At 43.6% G+C, this 20,964-nt stretch overlaps 1 protein-coding gene across 5 annotated transcripts in view; it reads right to left on the bottom strand.

Moving 5' to 3' along the window:
- UBXN7 (UBX domain protein 7) overlaps positions 1-20,964 on the bottom strand; it is a 622,514-nt gene that overhangs the window by 165,441 nt on the left and 436,109 nt on the right. For all 5 annotated transcript variants that reach the window (XM_033957938.1, XM_033957939.1, XM_033957940.1 and 2 more), the window contains one exon: positions 10,655-10,782. In XM_033957938.1, the coding sequence (XP_033813829.1) occupies positions 10,655-10,782 (128 nt within the window). The remainder of the gene's footprint in view (positions 1-10,654; positions 10,783-20,964) is intronic.

Below are 20,964 nucleotides of genomic sequence, written 5' to 3' on the forward strand. Positions count from 1 at the left end.
AAACAGAACTGCAGATATGTACAAGACGTAGGCAAAATTTATTAGTGACAAAAATATATATGCAAACCCTTTTATCAATCAGGGGACCCGACACGGTCCGTGTTTCGGACAAACCTTCGTCAGGGGTCCATGATAAAAATAGAGGGAAAAAACAAAAAATCACAAAAATACTGTATAGTGGCAGCAAGGTATAAGCGACGTCAAGGTCCATCGCTTATAACTTGCTGCCACTATACAGTATTTTTGTGATTTTTTGTTTTTTCCCTCTATTTTTATCATGGACCCCTGACGAAGGTTTGTCTGAAACACGGACCGTGTCGGGTCCCCTGATTGGTAAAAGGGTTTGCATACATATTTTTGTCACTAATAAATTTTGCCTACGTCTTGTACATATCTGCAGTTCTATTTTGTTTGCTCATGGTAGAATAGAAGTCACTAATGTAATGTAAAATTAATTAATTTTAAAAGATCCAGCAACAGGCCCAACGATTTCACAGTACCCCCTTAAACCAGAAGCCTTAGAAGGCATCAAGGCACTAATAGATGACCTTCTTAAACATGATATAATTGAGCCAACAGAATCACCCTGGAATACATCGCTGTTCCCTGTTCTGAAAGCAGATGGAAAAACTTGGCGCCTAGTACATGACCTGAGAGGCCTAAATCATCTCTTAGAACACAAATTTCCCGTGGTCCCAAACTCTGTCACTCTGCTTACATCACAAAATTTATATTCTTGGTTTTCTGTCATTGATTTTAAAAATGCCTTTTATTCAATAGTTCTACATCCTGAGTCACGGCCACTCACAGCGTTCACAATAGGAACCAATAGATTCATGTGGAAAAGACTCTCACAAGGACTACATGAGAGTCCGGGCATCTTTTCCTGCGTAATATCCCACGATTTGCAGGAATTCAGGGATACTATGCCAACCGACTCACAGGCCTCGTTATTTGTATAAGTAGATGATATTCTACTTTCAGCACATACAGAAGCTCTGTGCCAGGGACTTACCGAAGATCTCATGCAGTTCCTTATCAGTAAAGGCCATGCTATTAATGCCAACAAAGTCCAATATTGTCAACAGGAAGTTACTTTCCTGGGCTATACTATCAGAGAGAGCAATAAATTTTTATGTCCCACTCATTTGAAAGAAGTAGAACAAATTAATACTCCACAGACAGTGAAAGAGCTGCGTGCACTGTTAGGACTACTGAACTATCGCAGGGATTACATTCCATGCTTGAGTATAAGAGTCTTACCTCTGAGAGTCCATTTGAAAGGGAACCCTGAAGGGAACCATAAGACTGAATTATCAAATACTGACGCGGACATTATCACATCCCTGAAAGTGGACTTGGAAAAAGCCCCACAGTTTATGTTGCCATTAAATTCTTTCCCAGTAGATCTATATGTTATCAACCAACCAGAAGGGTGGGCCGCAGTGGCATGCCAACAAGATAACACGATTTGCTATGTATCAGGATTTTTCACACCTGTTGAACAGTGTTTCAACATCTGTGAATAGGGGGTAGTGGCCACTGTGACCGCTGTATTGAAAATTTATCAATTTCTTCCTTATGCTTATATTATCTTACATTCAACACACACTATACAAAAAACTTTGTCAATCCCAACTGTTGCATTTAATATACGAAGGTTATGCACTTACCTCACCTTTCTCATGACAGGAAATATTGAACTAAAACCAGTAACACATTCAGAAACCATTTCTGCAAAACCATTCCTTGCTTTCTTTGGGCAAATTGCAGTGGCCTTACATGGCTACCCACAAAATCCCCCTCCTAAACAAAACTTAAAACTGTACAAGATGGTTTCCACGTCTTTGTGGACGCTTCACAAACTAAAACTAGCACCGCATTTGCATGGTTTGTTTATAACACCAAGGAACAAGTGGATGGAGCACCATGCCAGCTTCCCTTACTGCCCAAGCCGCGGAATTATCAGCACTCCTACAGATGCTTGAGACATATCCGGACCAAAAGCTTACATTTCTCAGATTCTGTATATGCTATCAAATGTATTGAAGAAAACCGTGACAAATGGCAAATAAGAGGATTCATTGATAGCGCAGGAAAACCACTCCAACACGTTGCAATACTCGAGCGTTTAATGACAACTTTGCAGTAAAGATCAATTCCAGTAGCTATCATCAAAATAAAAGCACATGATAACACAGACACTTCCTTTAATCAACAGGCACACCAGCATGTGGACCTCTTAGCAAAGGAGGCCACCACATATCAGCATATTATCTCACTGTACTGTATGTTAGTACTAGGGCAAACCCAGAGAATTATGAGGCCTCTTTTGCCGTAGTGGCTCACCAAGTTAAGTTAAGGGATCACACCGGATGAATTGCAACAATGGCAAAAATTAGGATGTAAACAATTAAAAGGGATATGGAAAACAGCAGACATGAGAACTTGCATATCCACTTCATCTCTGTGGTTATATGCACAGGATTATCATTATAAAACACAATGTCCCGTTGTCTCATCTCAGTGCCAGACTTAAACTTGATCTTATAGCATCCCAAGTTAGATGTCATCCTGAAAGAAATTGTCCAAAAATGTCCAGTATGTATTAAGGCAAATCCAAGAGGAACTCCTACCCCACTAGAAGCTATTCCCATTTCAGAAGGGCCCTATAGGAGGTGGTATATTGATTATACAGATATGATTTTCAAGAATCAGGGAAAAAGATACTTGGTGTGTGTGTGTCCTTTTTCACAGTGGATAGAAGCATATTCTTGTACATCAGAAACTGGTAAAGAGGCTGCTCAAAAAATTTGCACTGAAATTGTAAGTAGATATGGCGTTCCCGAAGCCATAGTCTCCGACAATGGAAGTCATTTTACGAATGAGCTTCTGCAAGAATTATGCACATCATTGGATATTGAACAAAGGTTCGTTACTATTTATCACCCGCAGGGAAATTCTTACGCTGAGAAGGCACATGATTTGATTGAAGTGCCATTAAAAAAACTTATGCCTATAGAATCAAAAAATTGGCTTAAGTACTTGCCAGCAGTTTAAAGATCTTATTACCAGTCCATTTCAGTTGAGCACTGGGAGATTTCCTTATTTTCCTCCTTTTCAACAACCAGGCCAGAGAGTTTTGCCTCAAGTTATATCGGATTATGTTTTTTCTTTACAGGCTGCGTTACAACTGTTGAAAGAAAAAAGAAAATCCTCTACCAGGGCCCCAACGCTGTGGGTATACAAATATCATACAGGACAGCAAGTGTATAAGCATGCTTTCCATAAGAACAATTGGAAACAACTGGCCTTTCACGGCCCTTACACTATCGAGGAATCTTATCCTTTCGCAGTTAAACTACAAGGACATAACACTCTTGTGTACCACAAAGACATTAAACCAGCTCCCCGATATTGGAGTCCTTCACCCAATCCTTATCTTTCTTGCAGTTATCTGTCTTGCATTCTTATGTATTTCTTGTTTTCTACCTTGTTGTGTCAAACTCATTAAATCCTATCTTCACAGGCATATTATGAAACTTTCCCCGGTGGATCAGATTATCTCACCATGCTCCCCCATAGAGATACTAATGAATACTCATAGAATTTGAGGGTGATACTGGTGTATAATTTTTGATTCATAAAAATTATTTTACAATATGTACCTTTTATTACTGAAGAAAGATCAATTGGTTTTTTTTAATGATTTTATCATGAGTCATAATGAGGCTGGGACGCTATTAGATTGGGTGGAAATAACATGTGTCTTCTTAATTTTATTAAGCTTGATTCTTGGGCAGTGCATCCCTTGTCTCCTCCCCTTGGACATGGACAATACCATTGGAACAACATTGGACTTTATCTATACCTTAACTCCAGGTCTCGGTGAAGCCTCTTCAGGCTTCAAGAGGGGAATGAGGAGGAAATGAGGAGAAAGACCCTCAGGAGAGACTCTGTGCTGCTGAATTAGGCCTACCATAAGGTCTATGAACTGTGCAAAAAGTATATATCTTCCTGTCAGCACAAATTATACTTCTGCAAGAACTTCATCTTTGCCCCAGAAGAAAGGATTGGACAATTTCCTGCTGGAAAAAAGGATAGAGGGGTATCAATAGGGAGCTATTGCGCAGGTCCTGGACCTGTTGGGCCGCCGCGTGAGCGGACTGCTGGGCACGATGGACCTCGGGTCTGACCCAGTGGAGGCATTGCTTATGTTCTTATGACCCTTATCTGCTGACTGTAACAGTTGACAATCATTCTAATAAAGGAATTTCCAATAAATACTTGGGTCACAATAGAGAATGACATGGTGGCTGTTACCCGCGGCTAGCTGCGAGTAGCCTGCTGAAACAGTAGGAGGAAAGGAAGTGCTCACTGCGGGTACGGGAACAAGGCCATCCACCGCCCCATGGAGGGGTGAATGGCTTTGTCTCTGCAGTTAAGAGAGGAAACACGTGCGGTCACTGATTGCTTGCAGCCCCCCCTTCCTTCCTACCTGCCAGCTGCATCTATCTCCCTCCCTCCCCCTTACCTTCGTGGCATGTTACAGTGAAATTTGTGCAAGCCGCCGGAGCCTGCCTGAAATTGTGTGCATCTGCGGGCGAAAGCTTCTCCTCTAACGTAACCAGAAGTTGCATCAGAGAAGTTTCCGCCCACAGACGCACATGACTTCAGGCAGCTTCGGCGGCTTGCACAAATTACACTGTAACGCGCCACAAAGGTAAGAGGGAGGAAGGGAGGGAGATGGTCAGACCATGTGAGGGGTGCTGAAGGGTGGAGGAATGGAACAGACGCTGATGGGGGTGGCGAGAGGGAAGGGTGATGGTGGAAAGGAATGGAACAAATGCTGAAGGGAAATGGGGAACAGAGAGTGGGGAGAAGACGCTGAAGGGAAATGGGGAACAGAGAGTGGGGAGAAGACGCTGAAGGGAAATGGGGAACAGAGAGTGGGGAGAAGACGCTGAAGGGAAATGGGGAACAGAGAGTGGGGAGAAGACGCTAGAAGGGAAGAAGACAAATGCCAGACTATGGGGGAGCAGAGGGAAGAAGAAGGGTGCCAGACCAATTGGGGGGGGGGTGTGGAGGGAGAGATGGAAGGGAGAGGGACAGTAACAGAACAAATGAAAGACACAGAGAGAAGGCACAGTGGATGGAAGGAATTGAAGGAGGAGAAGATGAGGAAAGCAGAAACCAGATAACAAAAGTAGAAATTTTTTTTTATTTATTTTCTTTTTGTTTTGCTTTAGGATAAAATAGCATATTAGTTTTGTTGATAAAAAATGTATAAATAAAGCCCTGCCAGCTGAACATCTTTCTTTAGTTCAGCAGTCAGCACTTTGATTTTTAAAGAAGGAATAAGCTAAATACTACAGTACTGAGGCTTGTATGGATATTGCGGGGACAGTAATCATGGGGATGGGGTAGGGATAGTGATCGTGGGGACGGGGTGGGGACAGTGGTCACGGTGCAGGGACTGTGGTCACAGGGACAGGGCAGTGACAGGGACAAATTTTTTCCCAGTGTCATTCTCTAGGTCACAAGAAAACCCATAACTCCAGGTCAAGATGGCATGTAGGTGAAACTGCTTACAAACTACAATCAAGCTAAGGAGGGAGGGTGCTCACCCTCAGAGATCATTGATCTTAGTATTAAGAATGCTTTGTCAGGGAAAATAGAGAAGTCGTATTTGACACCAAGTGACACCAAGCTACATTATGACTCAATTGCAATTATGTATATCATCCAATCGTTAAATATGACAAAGTGTGACAATCCAATAGAAATTAAGTATATAATTAGTAACTATGTAGTACTCTGTACCCCAGGTTTCTAAGCTTGGGTATAAAAGTAGCATACTTGTTGTTCTTAGCTTTAAGACGGACTGAGCAGCGCAGATGTGCCGGCCCTCTGTGTTACTCCTCCATTTGCCTAACTGCTCTTACTAAATCCTATTTGGCTACATTTCTATGTAAGCTGTCTTTTGTTTATTCTTATTAAACCTATATTATATACAGCAATTGGGTTGTCGGTGTATGGTCATTTAAATACACTGGAGGTTTAGCAGCGCCGTCAGAACCTTTATGCAGTATGGAGGCAATTTTTTTTATAGTCTAAGAGCCTCTCTAAGCTCTGTCTGAGATGTTGAATCAGACTCCATTTTTATTGGAAGTTCCTGACCCATCTTTCTAATTAACTTAATGAAAGACAGAACTTCTGGGGGTGACTTACTATGATGCAGGGAAGTAGATGAAGAAGAATAAGACTCATCTGCTGACAACTCTGGACAAACGTTGGAAAGCGCTGAGTTAGGTCAGAGTCTGTTAGTTGAGAGTGACATTGATGATATCATCAAGAGAAGAACTGAGGAGATAGAGGGCGAGTTGATGTGGATATCGATGAATGTCAGTAAGAACGCTGAGAATGAGATGAACCGTGCTCCCTGTTTCAAGTTTATTAGTTTTTCATATCCCGATCATAAAGCAAATATCTGACCGGTTAACAATAAAAATTTAAAATAAAAGAATAAGAACTAGTTAATAGTGTATTAAAGAGTATAGGGGAAACATATTAAACATATACAGACAAACACGACCGTGAGGATGAATGGGGAGGAGGGGAAAAGTTACATAATATTAGAAGAAATGATGTAGTGGGAAGGGAAAGAACATGAAGGGTAATTGTGCGTGATGTTATGAGATGCCCTAATGAAGAAGATGAAAATTGTGAGAGTGTTGGAAATTTAATAGATGAAGTAAAGATTAAGATTTGGTAAAGGCATCTTGGAATAGGAAAGTTTTAAGATTGGTTTTGAATTTTTGTAGATGATTTTCGTCACGAAGAAATTGAGGGAGAGAATTCCATAAGGTTGGAGCAGTAATAGCAAAGTTAGTTTTCCTAGTATAGTAGGACTCTTTTAGAGACGGAATAAAAAGAAGTTTTTGATCGGTGGATCGTAAGGATCGGGGAGAGCTTTGGGGGATTAATAATTTGTCGAGGAATAAAGGTAAGTGGGATTGTTTGATTTTGAAGGTAAGCAGTAAGATTTTGTAGGTTATGCGATGTGTGACTGGGAGCCAATGAGCTTCTTTAAGAAGAGGGGTGACATGTTCAAATTTACCTATTTTGTAGACTAGTTTTATTGCAGTATTTTGTATAAGTTGCAACCGTCGAAGATGCATGCTTCGATATAGACACTTGATGTCTGGGTATCGATGACATGCGTCCTTGTTGTGTGTCTATTACAGATGCTGCTGATGTGCTTCGGTCATTTATGGTGACTATAGACGCTGATGCTCGATGTTGTATGCTCCAAGACTGATGCCTTAATTGAATATCCAGACAATGCTCAAACTGAGCTGAAGCTAGCATTGTTTGAGCAGGATTCTATATCATTTGTGACTGCAGCCGCACAGCTAGCTCTCTGCAACAGCATGGAAAGAACATAAGAACTGCCATACTGGGACAGAATGAAGGTCCATCAAGTCCAGAATCCTGCTTCCAACAGTGGCCAACCCAGATCCCAAGTAGAAAAACAGATTCTATGCTGCTTATCCTAGGAATAAGCAGTGGATTTCCCCAAGTTATCTCAATAATGGCCTATGGGACTTCTCTTTTAGGAAATTATTCAAACCTTTTTTAAACCCTACTAAGTTAACTGATTTCACCACATTCTCCAGCAACAAATTCCAGAGTTTAATTACACATTGTATGAAGTGTTTTAAATCTACTACTTAGTAGCTTCATCATGTCCCCTAGTCCTAGTATTTTTGGAAAGAGTGAACAAGCGATCCACATCTACCCTTTCCATTCCACTCATTATTTTATAGACCTCTATCATATCACCCCTGAGCAGTCTCTTCTACAAGCTGAAGAACCCTAGCCGCTTTAGCCTCTCCTCATAGGGAAGTTATCTCTTCCCCTTTATCATTTTTGTCACACTTCTCTGTTTCTGCAGTACGTGCACTGGTATTATAGGTGCATTAGTTGAGCATCAAAGCATTGGTGACCCCAGTATTGACGTGTGCTTCAAAGGTGACACCAACTGTACAGATGGTGATCTGTCATCGGTGAACTGGCACTTAGAGTGTGTTGATGCCAAAGCGTTCCTAGAGGGGGAAGTGTGTTTATGCTTCTTAGCCTTTTACAAGGTTCCCCTGATGCAAGCAGCACCAAAACGTAGACGATATTGATGCCGTTGGTACCAGAGTTATCAGATGCTGAGGATCGGCATCAAACTTCTGCCATTTATAAATGACCTGGAAATGGGGACGAAGTGTGAAGTTATCAAATTTGCGGATGACACTAAACTCTGTAGAAGGGTTAGAAATGCGGAAGAGTGTGAGGACCTACAAAAGGACCTAAACAAACTGGAGGAGTGGGCGAATAAATGGCAGATGGACTTCAATGTAGGGAAATGCAAGGTCATGCATATAGGGAGAAAGAACCCGATGTTCAGCTACCAAATGGGGGGATTAGTATTAGAGGGAAGTAACCTTGAAAGCGATTTGGGTGTACTGGTGGACACAACAATGAAGTCAACAGCACAATGTGCAGCAGCCGCGAAGAAGGCAAACAGAATGTTGGGTATTATTAAGAAGGGTATTACGACCAGAACGAGAGAAGTCATTCTGCCGTTGTATCGGGCAATGGTGCGCCCGCACCTGGAGTACTGTGTTCAGTATTGGTCACCGTACCTTAAGAAGGATATGGCAATACTTGAGAGGGTCCAGAGGAGAGCGACACGAATGATTAAGGGCATGGAAAACCTTTCATACACTGAAAGATTGGAGAGATTGGGGCTCTTCTCCCTGGAAAAGCGGAGACTCAGAGGAGACATGATAGAGACCTACAAGATCATGAAGGGCATAGAGAGAGTAGAGAGGGACAGATTTTTCAAACTTTCAAAACATAAAAGAACAAGAGGGCATTCGGAAAAGTTGGAAGGAGACAGATTCAAAACGAATGCTAGGAAGTTTTTCTTTACCCAGCGTGTGGTGGACACCTGGAATACGCTTCCAGAGGACGTAATAGGACAGAGTACGGTACTGGAGTTCAAGAAAGGATTGGACAATTTCCTGCTGGAAAAAGGGATAGAGGGGTATAGATAGAGGGCTACTGCACAGGTCCTGGACCTCTTGGGCCGCAGCGTGAGCGGACTGCTGGGCACGATGGACCTCGGGTCTGACCCAGTAGAGGCATTGCTTATGTTCTTATGTTAGATGACCTGAAAAGTTTTCAAGCTGTAATTTTCTGGCTTTTAGCAACCTTTTTTTAAATTTTGAACAAAGCAGGAAAGAAAAATCAGTGATCAGGACATAGGCACTGAAAGCAACAGCTATGTGGATCAGTAGGAGAAACAGCCCTGTGACGCTGAGAACACTGCTTAAATCTGCTAGAAGCTTTGGACATCAGATGAAAAAACGCCAACATGAGGTCAAAAGACTGAATGGTTCGGGAAGGTTGAGCAGATTGTAAATTGAAAAAAGCTCATGATCCTGGCCTGAAGTCAGACTTAAGAGGGCCCAAGGGTCCATAATAAAAACTCATTATAAAAAATGAAACAACCCCCCCCCCCCCCGATGAAACCAGGTTAATGGGAAAGCCAAAAGTACTAATAAAGAACATATATATAATAACAGTATGTAGAAAAACTACATCTAAAATATATGCAAATGGTATACGCGCTGAGAGAAACTGAAAGAAACAGCTTCTCAGCTCCATGAAAAACTAAGAACTGATATCCCACGAGCAGGTGGGAAGGCGCTTGCAAATGCACGGTGCAGATGGTCTTCAAGTTTTAAAGTCATATTGCACTTGTGGACTGTCCATACTAGGCTCTATGGATAACATCACTCATATGTAATATGCTGCCTACTTGTCCTGGGATAACAGAGTTGCCATGCCACCCCAGGGGAGCGAAGTAAGGGAATGAACACATCACAGTGAAAGAGGCATCAAAGAAAAATCTTGGGGTGCCATGGCATCTGTAGCTCCTCCACCCATGTTCCAATGCAAATGATGCAATGTTAGTAGTTCTTCCTGCCCTCCCTTTGTTTTTCTCAGAACTATATGACTATGCAAAGGCTAACACATGTGTATAGGATAGTTATTCAGCTTGATGCTTTTTATGCTGGATCAATAAATGGATAAATGATATTAGAACCAAGATCTATAGTGTTGTAGGCCCTATATTGGGGAACGCCCTCTCTCTTCACCTTTATCTTGAACAAGTTTGACAGATTCAAGTCCTGCCTCATAATATTCCTTTTCATAGATCCTTCAGCATCTGACTTACTTAGTCGCTGTTCCGCCATCCGCTATGGATATTACCTGGCAATAAAACAGCTGATTTAACTTTTTCACCTTTGCTATCTTTCCACTTTATTCTTTTCTCTGTCCTGTCAACCACTGTATTTCTTTTCCGATTGAAACGTTTGTATATTATTTTGCATCTAAACTGGTCTGAAAAGTTTATCTAGGGTGGGTATCAAATCTAAATAGAACTTGGTACAATTATCCCTTTCATTTAAATAAACAGCATGCACTTAATTTGTTTATGAATCAGCTGAACACAGCAAAATTTTGGATATATAATGTACAGCCTATGCCCATAAATAATGTACAGCCTATGCCCATGATATCATATACTCACTGAGCGCATACGCTTTTTGGGGGGGCTGGTGGAAAGTCCGTCTAGTTGTCCATGCTCTCCCAAGAATCCTGTCACTTGTTCCAGAAAAGAGCTGACATCCAGTTGGTGCCATTCCACCAGTTTCTGACCTTTTGGGACATTATAAAAGAAATATCACAAAACATTTAAACAACAGAAAATACTTTCCTAATACTTCAATTCCTAATTATACCATAGCAACACAGTAGATGACGGCAAAAATAAAAAAAAAAAGAAGTTGCCCATCTAGTCTACCCAGCTATTCTTCTGTACATAAAGCATAACCACTTGTGAGTTACTTTTTATACAAGACAATTTCTCTTGTTTTCCTTCTCCCCATATTCAGAATGTTGGAATGATGGGCATATACAACTGCTCATTTCATTATTTTTAGCTCATTCATTCCTATATCTAACAAGTCTTAATAAGTGAAGATCTTGCTTCCTAGGTCCCATAACTTTACCTTATCAGACAGTACCCTACTACCACTGATTTGTTGTCTGCTTTACTATATAATTGAAAATTTAACAATTGCCTATCATCTTTATATTTTATATATATCTAAAGGGGTTGAGACATCACTGTTAACTAGTGTTGATACTAAAAAGTCTAAGTTCTGTTGACCACTACTAGTTCCACATAGTCTGCCAGACAAAACCCCATATTTTGTAGTCTCTAAGATCAACTCAACTAATGTCCTTTTTGGATAAGTTTCATTAAAAAAGATTATATCCTTATCTTGATAATATCTTTTACAGTAGTTAGGTGTGTCATTCGGGACAAATGGGTAATTTCCCCATTCCCACTAGCTCTACAGAAGGAATCCACTTCGGATTCTTTCTGTGATCCTCTTACTTCTCTGGAAGCTATACTGCCACCTACAGTTAGTTCCTAAGCATGCAAAAGCCCCTCCCCCCTCAACACTCGAGTCTAGGTGAAGTAAGGAAATGGGAAACTTCCCAAACAATAAATAGGTCTGCTCTAACAAATGAACACCTGCCCAATAAATTAACAACCAAATGCTAACAGAAGCATCAAAGGAGCTCAAGTGAAACCCTTGTAGACTCTAGAAATATACAGTATTCTTCAGGGCCCAAAGGACTTCCTGATATCCAAGATACCTACTTGAATGAGAACAAACAGAATGAAACATTAGGCAGGCGCAGGAAGGACCGGGCAGGGGTATTGTACTGGAAAAAGAAATTATGTCCTTACCTTGACAATATCTTTTCCGGTAGATAGGTGTGTCAGTGTGTCATTTTGGATAAGCGGGATATACCAAAGCAGTCCCAAAAGCACAAAAAGAGCACATTTCTCTGTAAGTCCAGGAATTGTATGTTTAGTAAATTCTCAAAGCTAAAACATCTTCAAACTATGTGTCAGATATGAATTTCATGTCATTAATGTTCAATGCTCACAATGTGAGCCTCGGACCATTACACAGTTCGTGTTTCGGCAACAATAAGCCTTCCTCAGGGGGCCTAGTTGTGTAGACACAATATGCATGATACCCGAGTTCTAGATTATGACTATTTGAAGAGTTTAAATGTGCAGAGTGCTAGTGAACGATATGTCCCAGACATCGAGGGTGGGCTGACTGCACCAGCTGTTAAACACTGAGGACCCAAAGGCAGAAGTCTCTCTTGCCAAAATATCCACTCTATAAAATCTGGCAAATGTAAGTGGAGTGGACAAAGTCACTGCCCTACAAATCTCCTCAGGGTATACTTCCCTAGCTTCAGCCCACATTGAAGCTACACTCCTGGTAGAAAGTGCCTTGATGAAAACTGGAGACTGTTTCCTATAGAAAAGGTAGGTCGATGAAATGGCCATACGGATACCTCTGGAAATCGGGGCCTGAAGATACCAAAGAAGTACTCCACTATCAACTAACGTCTTCAAAGTTGGTCCTGTTGCATAGAACTAGTGGACTGGAACAGTAGGCAAAGAGACTCCAGTGTCCGCGATTGTAAGGAAAGGCTCCCTACAAGAAAGAGACTATTACTCCAAAACTCATCTCACTGAGGTCACAGCAACCAGAAAGACCACCTCAAATTGAGTACATTACATTACATTAGTGACTGAACTTTTTGCCATTACCTTGCGGTTCAAGGCGGATTACATAAGAGGTTATCTGGACATTTCCAGAAGAGTTACAGAGTTGAGCGAGTTACTTCGGGGGATTGAAATGCTTCCTGCGGGGTTAGTTTGTCTTGATGGATTTCTTGAATAGCAGGACTTTTTTTTTCTTTTCTAAACATTTTCTTCAGCGAATAGATCAGTCTCAGAACTGTGTTTTGTACTGTTTGTAGCTGTTTTATCATGACTGTGGGGCAGGGGAGACAGACGATGTTGCAGTAGTCTAGAAGTCCTAGGACTAGGGATTGGACCATAAACTGGAATTGTTTTCTGTCAAAGAATTTTTGGATTTGCCTTAAGTTTCACATGACCGCGAATGATTTCTGTATTATTTTGTTGATTTGTGGTTGCATGGTACAGCATCTGTCTATCATCACTCCCAGAAGTCTTAGGGTAGGTTGAATGGGGCATGTGATTGAGTTTATTACTAAGTTTGTTATAGTTGGGGGTTTTGTTTTTTTTTTTTTAGAAGTATAGATTTTGTTTTGTCTGGGTTCAGTTTTAGTTTGTGTTCTTTCATCCATGTAACCACTGTTTCTAGTGTTCTATGTAGTGTGTCTGTCATGGAGGGTGTTGGTTGATCAAAAGGAAGGAGGATGATGATGTCATCTGCATAGCTATAAGAAGTTAAGCCTAATTTGTCTAGGCAGGTGCTGAGAGATGCAATATAGAGATTGAAGAGTATTGGAGTACGCCACAGGGGTTGGACCATGGTTCTGATTTTTCTTTGTTTGTCTTTACTCTGTAGGTCCAGGATTGTAGGAATCCTTGAAACCATGTGTGCACCTTTCCTGTGATTACTATTGTTTCTAGTATTTGTAGTAGAATGTCATGGTCTACCAGGCCAAATGCTGCGGTGAGATCTAATTGTATAACCAGCATTTTTTTTAGCCTGTGCTGAGGTGTTGTCTAGCTGTGTCCAGGAGTGAACCTAGTAGCGTCTCTGTGCTGTAGTTGGTTCTGAAACCAGACTGTGTAGGGTGGAGTAAGTTGTGGTTTTCTAGGTAGTTGGTGAGGTGTTTAGCTACGAGGCCTTCCATTAGGTTGACATATAATGGTATTGAGGCTATGGGTCTGTAGTTGGATGGTAGATCTGTTGCTACTTTGATGATGATATCGCTGAGGTCTTGTGGGAAAAGGCCATCTGTGAGCAGGGATTGTATCCATTGTATGAGGAAAGTGGGAATTTGGGGCTGGAGGCTTTTAACAAGTATGGAGGGCAATGGTTGAGATTGCAGGCTGCGTGGCTGTATTTTTTGTAGAGTCTGTTTAGGTCAGATTATTGTTTAGTGGTGAAGTTGGACCAAGCTCTGTCTGCTGAAGCTGATTCTTGCATCTGTTTTATTCCAGAATATGGAGGGGTTGATGTATTTCCATGATTCATAGGTTAAGCTTTGGGATTTTGGTTTGATTTTGTCTTTGGCCCAGTTGACATTGAAGGTGTATGTGTAGTGGTCTGACCCTGAGGGATCAGAACAAATTTCCATTTGAGGTATGACTCTCTGGTAGAATGGGCTGTTGGGTCATGAAGGCTGCGATGTCAAGTTGGTGGCCTTTCTCATGTGTGGTTTGTGGGTCTAAGATCTTGAATGGTTAAGGCTTCAAGGCAAGATAGTAAGTTTTCTACTTGTTTAAAGGATTGGTCTTTGAGATGGAGGTTTAGATCTCCTAGGATTAGGTTGTATACTGCCATTAGTGAGTTTCAGTATATAAAATCTTCAAATTCTGGTCTTGCTGTATTCCAGTTCCCTGGTGTTATGCAGCAAAGCATGCAGGTTATGGATCCTTTTAGTGTGGTGCATGACATTTTGTCTAGTATGTTAAGTTTAGGGAGTTTCTAACTAAGATGGCCAGACCTCCTCCTCTTTTTTTTGTCTCTGCAGACCACCTTTATCTTGTATCCCTGTGGGCAAACTTCCGTTATCCTGGGATCAGAGTCTGAGGTTAGCCAGGTTTCGGTGAGGAAGAGGCAGTCTAGATTCTAGGTTTCTATCCAGTCTCTTATCCATTCTATCTTTGGGCCTAGAGCTCTGATGTTTATGTAGGCACATGATAGTGTGGTGTATTCTGTTTGAACATTGTTTGTCATTTTTTGGGTGGATGAGTGATCTTGGTTGTGGGTATGGATTGGTCCTGGGTGGGTTTGTTGATCTTCTCCCCCATGTTGGTGTAATGATGTGTTGCATGCAGGTCTGGCAATTTGTTATGTTTCTGTCTACAATGATTTTCCTGGCTGGGTGGTGAACTCTGTTTGCAGTTAAAATAGCTGGTATTGGGGAGATGTTGTTTGCTGCTGCCTTCCAGCTTGTTAGGAGCAAGGTGATCAGTAAGATAGTTTGTAATTGTTTTTGTGGTATTGTTTTCATTGTGAAAGATAGGAGGCAAGGGGTTGGTGGGTGTGAGATAGCAAATTTCTTTCTGGGGGTTATGATGTAGCTTTCTCTTTTGGTGATTGTTAGTGGCAGATGATTGGATTTTAGTATGATTGGAGCTGAAGAGGATCCGGGTGATCTGGAGTGGGCTAGGTCAAGCCCAATCTGCGTCGCTGTAGAGCAAAGTTGGGCCAAGGAAGGAGGGACAAAATGGAAGATTTCTTCCTCCTTCCTCTGCCTGCTGAAGAGCTGGAATGGTGTTCGCCGGCCCTTAAATAGGGCTGAAGAGGAGCCAGGTGATCTGGGACGTCGCTGTGGAGTGGTGTCGGGCTGAGGAAGGAGGGACATATAAGAACATAAGCAGTGCCTCCGCCGGGTCAGACCATAGGTCCGTCCTGCCCAGCAGTCCGCTCCCGCGGCGGCCCAAACAGGTCACGACCTGTCTGAATAACCAGAAGTGGCCCCTTTGCCACCTTGGTTTCCCATTGAGTCCTATCTTCCCATCGAAGTCCTAACCCTCCGGTCTTGCACATGCACGACCTGGTTGGGTTTCTATACTTATTACCTGGTTAGCTTTCTATACCTGTGTTACATCCCAGCACCTCTCTCAGTATCCCACGATCCCTTTATCCCTCAAGAATCCATCCAATCCCTTTTTGAATCCCTGTACCGTACTCTGCCCGATCACTTCCTCCGGTAGCACATTCCAAGCGTCCACGACCCTTTGGGTGAAAAAAAACTTCCTTGCATTTGTTCTGAACCTATCTCCCTTCAGTTTCTCCGAATGCCCCCTCGTACCTGTTGTCCCCTTCAGCCTGAAGAATCTGTCCCTATCCACCCTCTCTATGCCCCTCATGATCTTGAAGGTCTCTATCATATCTCCCCTGAGCCTCCTTTTTTCCAGAGAGAAGAGCCCCAGCCTATCCAACCTCTCGGCGTATGGGCAGTGTTCCAGCCCTCTTACCAGTTTCGTTGCTTTCCTTTGGACTCTCTCAAGTACTGCCATGTCCTTCCTGAGGTACGGCGACCAATACTGAACGCAATATTCCAGATGTGGACGCACCATCGCTCGATACAATGGCATGATGACTTCCCGCGTCCTGGTTGTTATGCCCCTCTTTATGATGCCCAGCATCCTGTTGGCTTTTTTCGAGGCTGCTGCGCACTGTGCAGATGGCTTCAGTGATGCATCCACCAGCACACCCAAGTCTCTCTCAAGACTGCTGTCTCCCAACAATGCCCCCCCCAATTTGTAGTTGAACAACGGGTTCTTTTTCCCTATATGCATGACCTTGCATTTTTCCACGTTAAAGCGCATTTGCCATTTGTTTGCCCAGTCTTCCAGTTTGTCCAGGTCCCTTTGCAGGTCCTCACACTCCTCCCTGGACCTAACTCTGCCGCACAGTTTGGTATCGTCTGCAAATTTTATAACCTCGCACTTTGTTTTATTTATTTATTTATTTATTTGGATTTTTATCCCGTCCTCCCAGTAGCTCAGAACGGTCTACAAATGAACATACACAGTGGAGAGTAACTAGACATATAAGTAATACAACAGGTTTAGTGATTGGACTTATAGATTGTGGAGAGAATTAAATACAGGGAGAATACAGCAGAATGAGAGAAAGGGGAAATATAGTAGTTTAGTTTAAGGAAAGTTATATGTGTTTAGGTACAATTTGTAAGTGGAGAGAGTAAGAGAGGATTATACTGGAGTTTGGGGAGGTGATAGGAGAGAGGAGGGGTGGGGCGTAAGGGGGGGAGAAGACAGAGGAGATCTTTAGTTGAAGAGGAGGGTCTTTACCGATTTGCGGAATGTTAATAATGAGTTCTGTTGTCTGAGTTGGGGGGGGAGTTGGTTCCAGAGGTGTGGAATGAAGTGGCTGTAGGATCGTTTGTGGGCAGTTTCTGTGAGCAGGGATCTTCCGGGGGGGGGGGGGGGGGGTGCATAGGCGTATCTCTGACTTTGAGCGGAGACTTTGTCTCCTTTTCCAGGTCATTGATAAATATGTTGAAGAGTAACGGCCCCAGCACCGATCCCTGTGGCACACCGCTCGTGACTCCCCGCCAGTCAGAATATTGGCCCTTTACTCCGACCCTCTGCAGTCTACCCGACAACCAGTGCTTGATCCATCTGTGCACATCCCCTCCCACCCCGTGGTTCCACAGCTTCCTAAGCAGCCTTTCATGTGGCACCTTGTCGAAAGCCTTTTGAAAATCGAGGTAAATGATGTCTATGGGTTCCCCATTGTCCACCCGACTGCTTATTCCCTCAAAGAAGTACAGAAGGTTCGTTAAGCATGACCTTCCCTTACAGAATCCGTGCTGGCTTGTTCTCAGTAGGCCATTTCTCTCGATGTGCTCGCAAATGCCGTCCTTGATCATAGCTTCCACCATCTTCCCTATAATTGAAGTCAGGCTCACCGGCCTGTAGTTCCTGGGGTCACCCCTCGATCCCTTCTTGAAGATAGGTGTGACATTCGCCAATTTCCAGTCCTCTGGTACCTCTCCATAATAGAAGACTTCTTCCTCCTTCCTCTGCCTGCTGAAGAGCTGGAACGGTGGTCATTGAACCTAAAAACAGGGCAGAAAAGGAGTGAGTTGGAGTGGGCAGAGTCTGGCCCAATCGGCGTCGCTGTGCTGCAAAGTCGGGCTGAGGAAGAAGGGACAAAATGGAGGACTTCTTCATCCTTCTTCTGCCTGCAGAAGAGCTGGAACGATGGTTGTCAACCCTTCCAAGTGCTCTAGTCTCTTCACACACCGGTAATAGGCCTTTTTATCCAGAACCACCGCCATGCTGCCGCTGCACTGGGGGGAGAGGCCCTGGCGGCCCCTGAGACTCCATAGGGCAGATGAAAGCAGCGGGCCTCAAACTAGAGCATTCACCCCCCCCCACCCGCCCTCTCTGGCTAACAGCTGACCCTCACCTCTTCAAGAGACTCAAATGGGGCTTTGGTGAGACCCCACAGAACCACATTAAGATCCCATGAAGGAACGGCGGTGTGATCGGAGGTCTGATACAGAGAGCACTCTTCAGAAATCTGGCGATGTCCGGATGAGACGCCAGCGTAGGTCTGTAGTATCAAGCCCTGAAACAAGAACCCCATGACTTGGACCTGAAGGGAAGCCACAGTGAGTCCCTTGTCAAAGCTGGTTTGGAGAAAAGCTCACACCACTGAAACCGGAGCTGAAAACAGTTCCACACGCTCTTAGGTGCACCAATGCTGAAAAGTCTTTCATACCCTAGTGCAGGTCGAGGCTGTAGTCAGCTTCTTAGACTGGAGAAGGATGGAAATGACCACTTCTGAATATCCTTTCTACTCTAACGCTTTGCGTTCAAGAGTCATGCGATAAGAGCAAAATGATCTGGATCCTCTATGCATACTGGACTCTGAGAAAGAAGGTCCAGAAGAACTGGAAAGAGGAGGCGAGGACCCAACTGAAGACGGATCAGATCTGTATACCATGGTCTGCGGGGCCAATCTGGAGCCACTAAAATGACCTTCCCTGAAGAGTTGCAATCCTTTGCACAACTCGGTCTACCATAGGCTAAGGAGGAAAGACATATACGAGTATGCCCCGAGGCCACGGCTGGACTAGAATGTCTAGACCCTCACTTCTGGGCTCATGTCTTCAACTGAAAAACCTGTATGCCTTTTTATTCCTTGCCATTGCCATGATGTCAAAATGAAGCTGATCCCAACACCAAACAATGGTTCAAAATGCTGTCGCTGACAGAGTCCACTCACCTGGTCTAAGGTCTATATGCTGAGGAAGTTGGCTTGGACATTATCCACTCCTGCCACTTGCACTGCCGAAAGCACCTGCAGAGGATGCTCCGCCCAGCGGAAAAGGAGGTGAGCTTCGAGATACAGCTGGGCATTCCAAGTGCTGCCCTGGCAATTGACATATGTCACCGCTGTCGTGTTACAGAAGAAGACTCTGACTCCTTGGACCTCCAAAGATTTCTGTATTATCACCAGAGTCAGCTGAATGGCTCGCAGCTCCAGCCTGTTGACTGACAACTTCCTCTGAGAGAGCAACCAGCGCCCCTGAATCAGATGACGGTTGCAATGTGGGCCCCAACCAAGGAGACTGGCATCCATCATTACAAATACCTATTAGGGTATCTGAAGGAGCATGCCCCTGGAAAGGGTCTGGGAACTGAACCACCAATCCATGCTGGCCCGAGCATCCAGCGTCCAGTGCAGAGACATCTGCAATGAGTCCGTCTGCGGGGACCAACACAAGAGCAATACATGTTAGAGAGTATGCATATAGGCCCTCGCCCAAGGAACCACATCTATTGTGGCCATCATGGGACCCAGGACTTGAAGATAGACCCACACTGAAGGAGCTGACTTGGCTAGAAGGCACGATATTTGTTAGCAAAGCTGCTGTCTGCGTGCCTCTGGAAGGTAGACATGTCTGTCTGCCATGTCAAATAAGACTCCTAGGTACTCTAGGGACTGAGTTGACATCAAATAGCTCTTGCGATAATTCACCATCCAACCCAAGTTCTCCAGGACTCTGATCACCTGTACAATGACCCTCAGCGAATGAGGGGGCCCAGATCAGCCAGTCTTCTAGGTAGGGGAATGAACTTGCAGCCCTATCCCGCTCAGGTAGGCTGCCAATACCACCTTGACTTTGGTGAAAATTCAAGGAGCCATTGCTAGGCCGAAGGGCAGAGGCAAAAACTGATAATGATGTTCCAAGACATGCAACCTCAGAAACTTCCTGTGGTCTTGAAAAATGGGAATATACAAGTAGACCTCTGTCAAATACAAGGAAGCCAGGAACTCTCCCAGAGTAACTGCCACTATGATATCACAAAATAACTCCATGTGGAAGCACGGAACTTGGAGCACTGCATTTATATGAGTAAGGACAAGAATGGGTCTCCAATCGTTGGAGCCTTTCTTTGGCACAATATAGTATATAGAGTATTTGCCGGAGTCTGAGTCCTCAAGTGGCACAGGTTCTATGGCCTGGATATCCAGCAACCTTTTCACAGTGGCTTGTACACCTTGATCACCTTTTCTGTTCACCCTACTGAAAAGTCCACAAACCAATCCGTCAGATATCTGGCAAATTCCAGCTTGCATTCAGTCTGGAGGATTTCCAAAACCCAACGGTTTGAATCCAAGCCAGAACACCGAGAAGCAGCCCCCAATTTTGAGAGATACCTCCTCTGACCTGGCATTATTGCGAATTCTTGGGAGGAAGAAGTGACCTGGGGTGTTGAAGACTGGGTACATCTAGATCCGGAAAACCTCTGCTAGAAGTTGTGGGAGAACCTCTGGGAAGTGGAACTGGAATACTGTCGAGATCTCTGGGAGCCATGAAAATTAGAGCGCCCTAAGTCTCTAGAGGTCCTGGGCTTGTGGTCCGGCAAAGACATGGGACAGTGGTCCACCACAGAGTTCAAGAGATCATCCAGTCCTTTCCTGAATAACAACTGCCCCTTAAAATGGAAGTCTGCTTAGAGTAGATTTAGAGGTGGAATCTCCAACCCATTGCCTGATCCAGAGCATTCTGCAAGCAGAAACAGAATAAGCGGACGCCTTACCCAAGACACGAATAATGTTATAGAGAGCATCAGCTACATAATCCACTCCAGATAAAAGGAAGCTGAAGAACTGGTCCAGCTTCATCACTGTCCAAACTATGAAGCCTAGAAAGGCAGACACGTGCTACAAAGGACGCCGCCGAGGCTGCTTTGACACCCAAAAGTCAACGCCTCAAAGAGACTTTTGAGAACCACATCAAAGTGGAGGT

Source organism: Geotrypetes seraphini, chromosome 9 (genome assembly GCF_902459505.1).
Source record: "Geotrypetes seraphini chromosome 9, aGeoSer1.1, whole genome shotgun sequence".
NCBI lineage: Eukaryota > Metazoa > Chordata > Amphibia > Gymnophiona > Dermophiidae > Geotrypetes > Geotrypetes seraphini.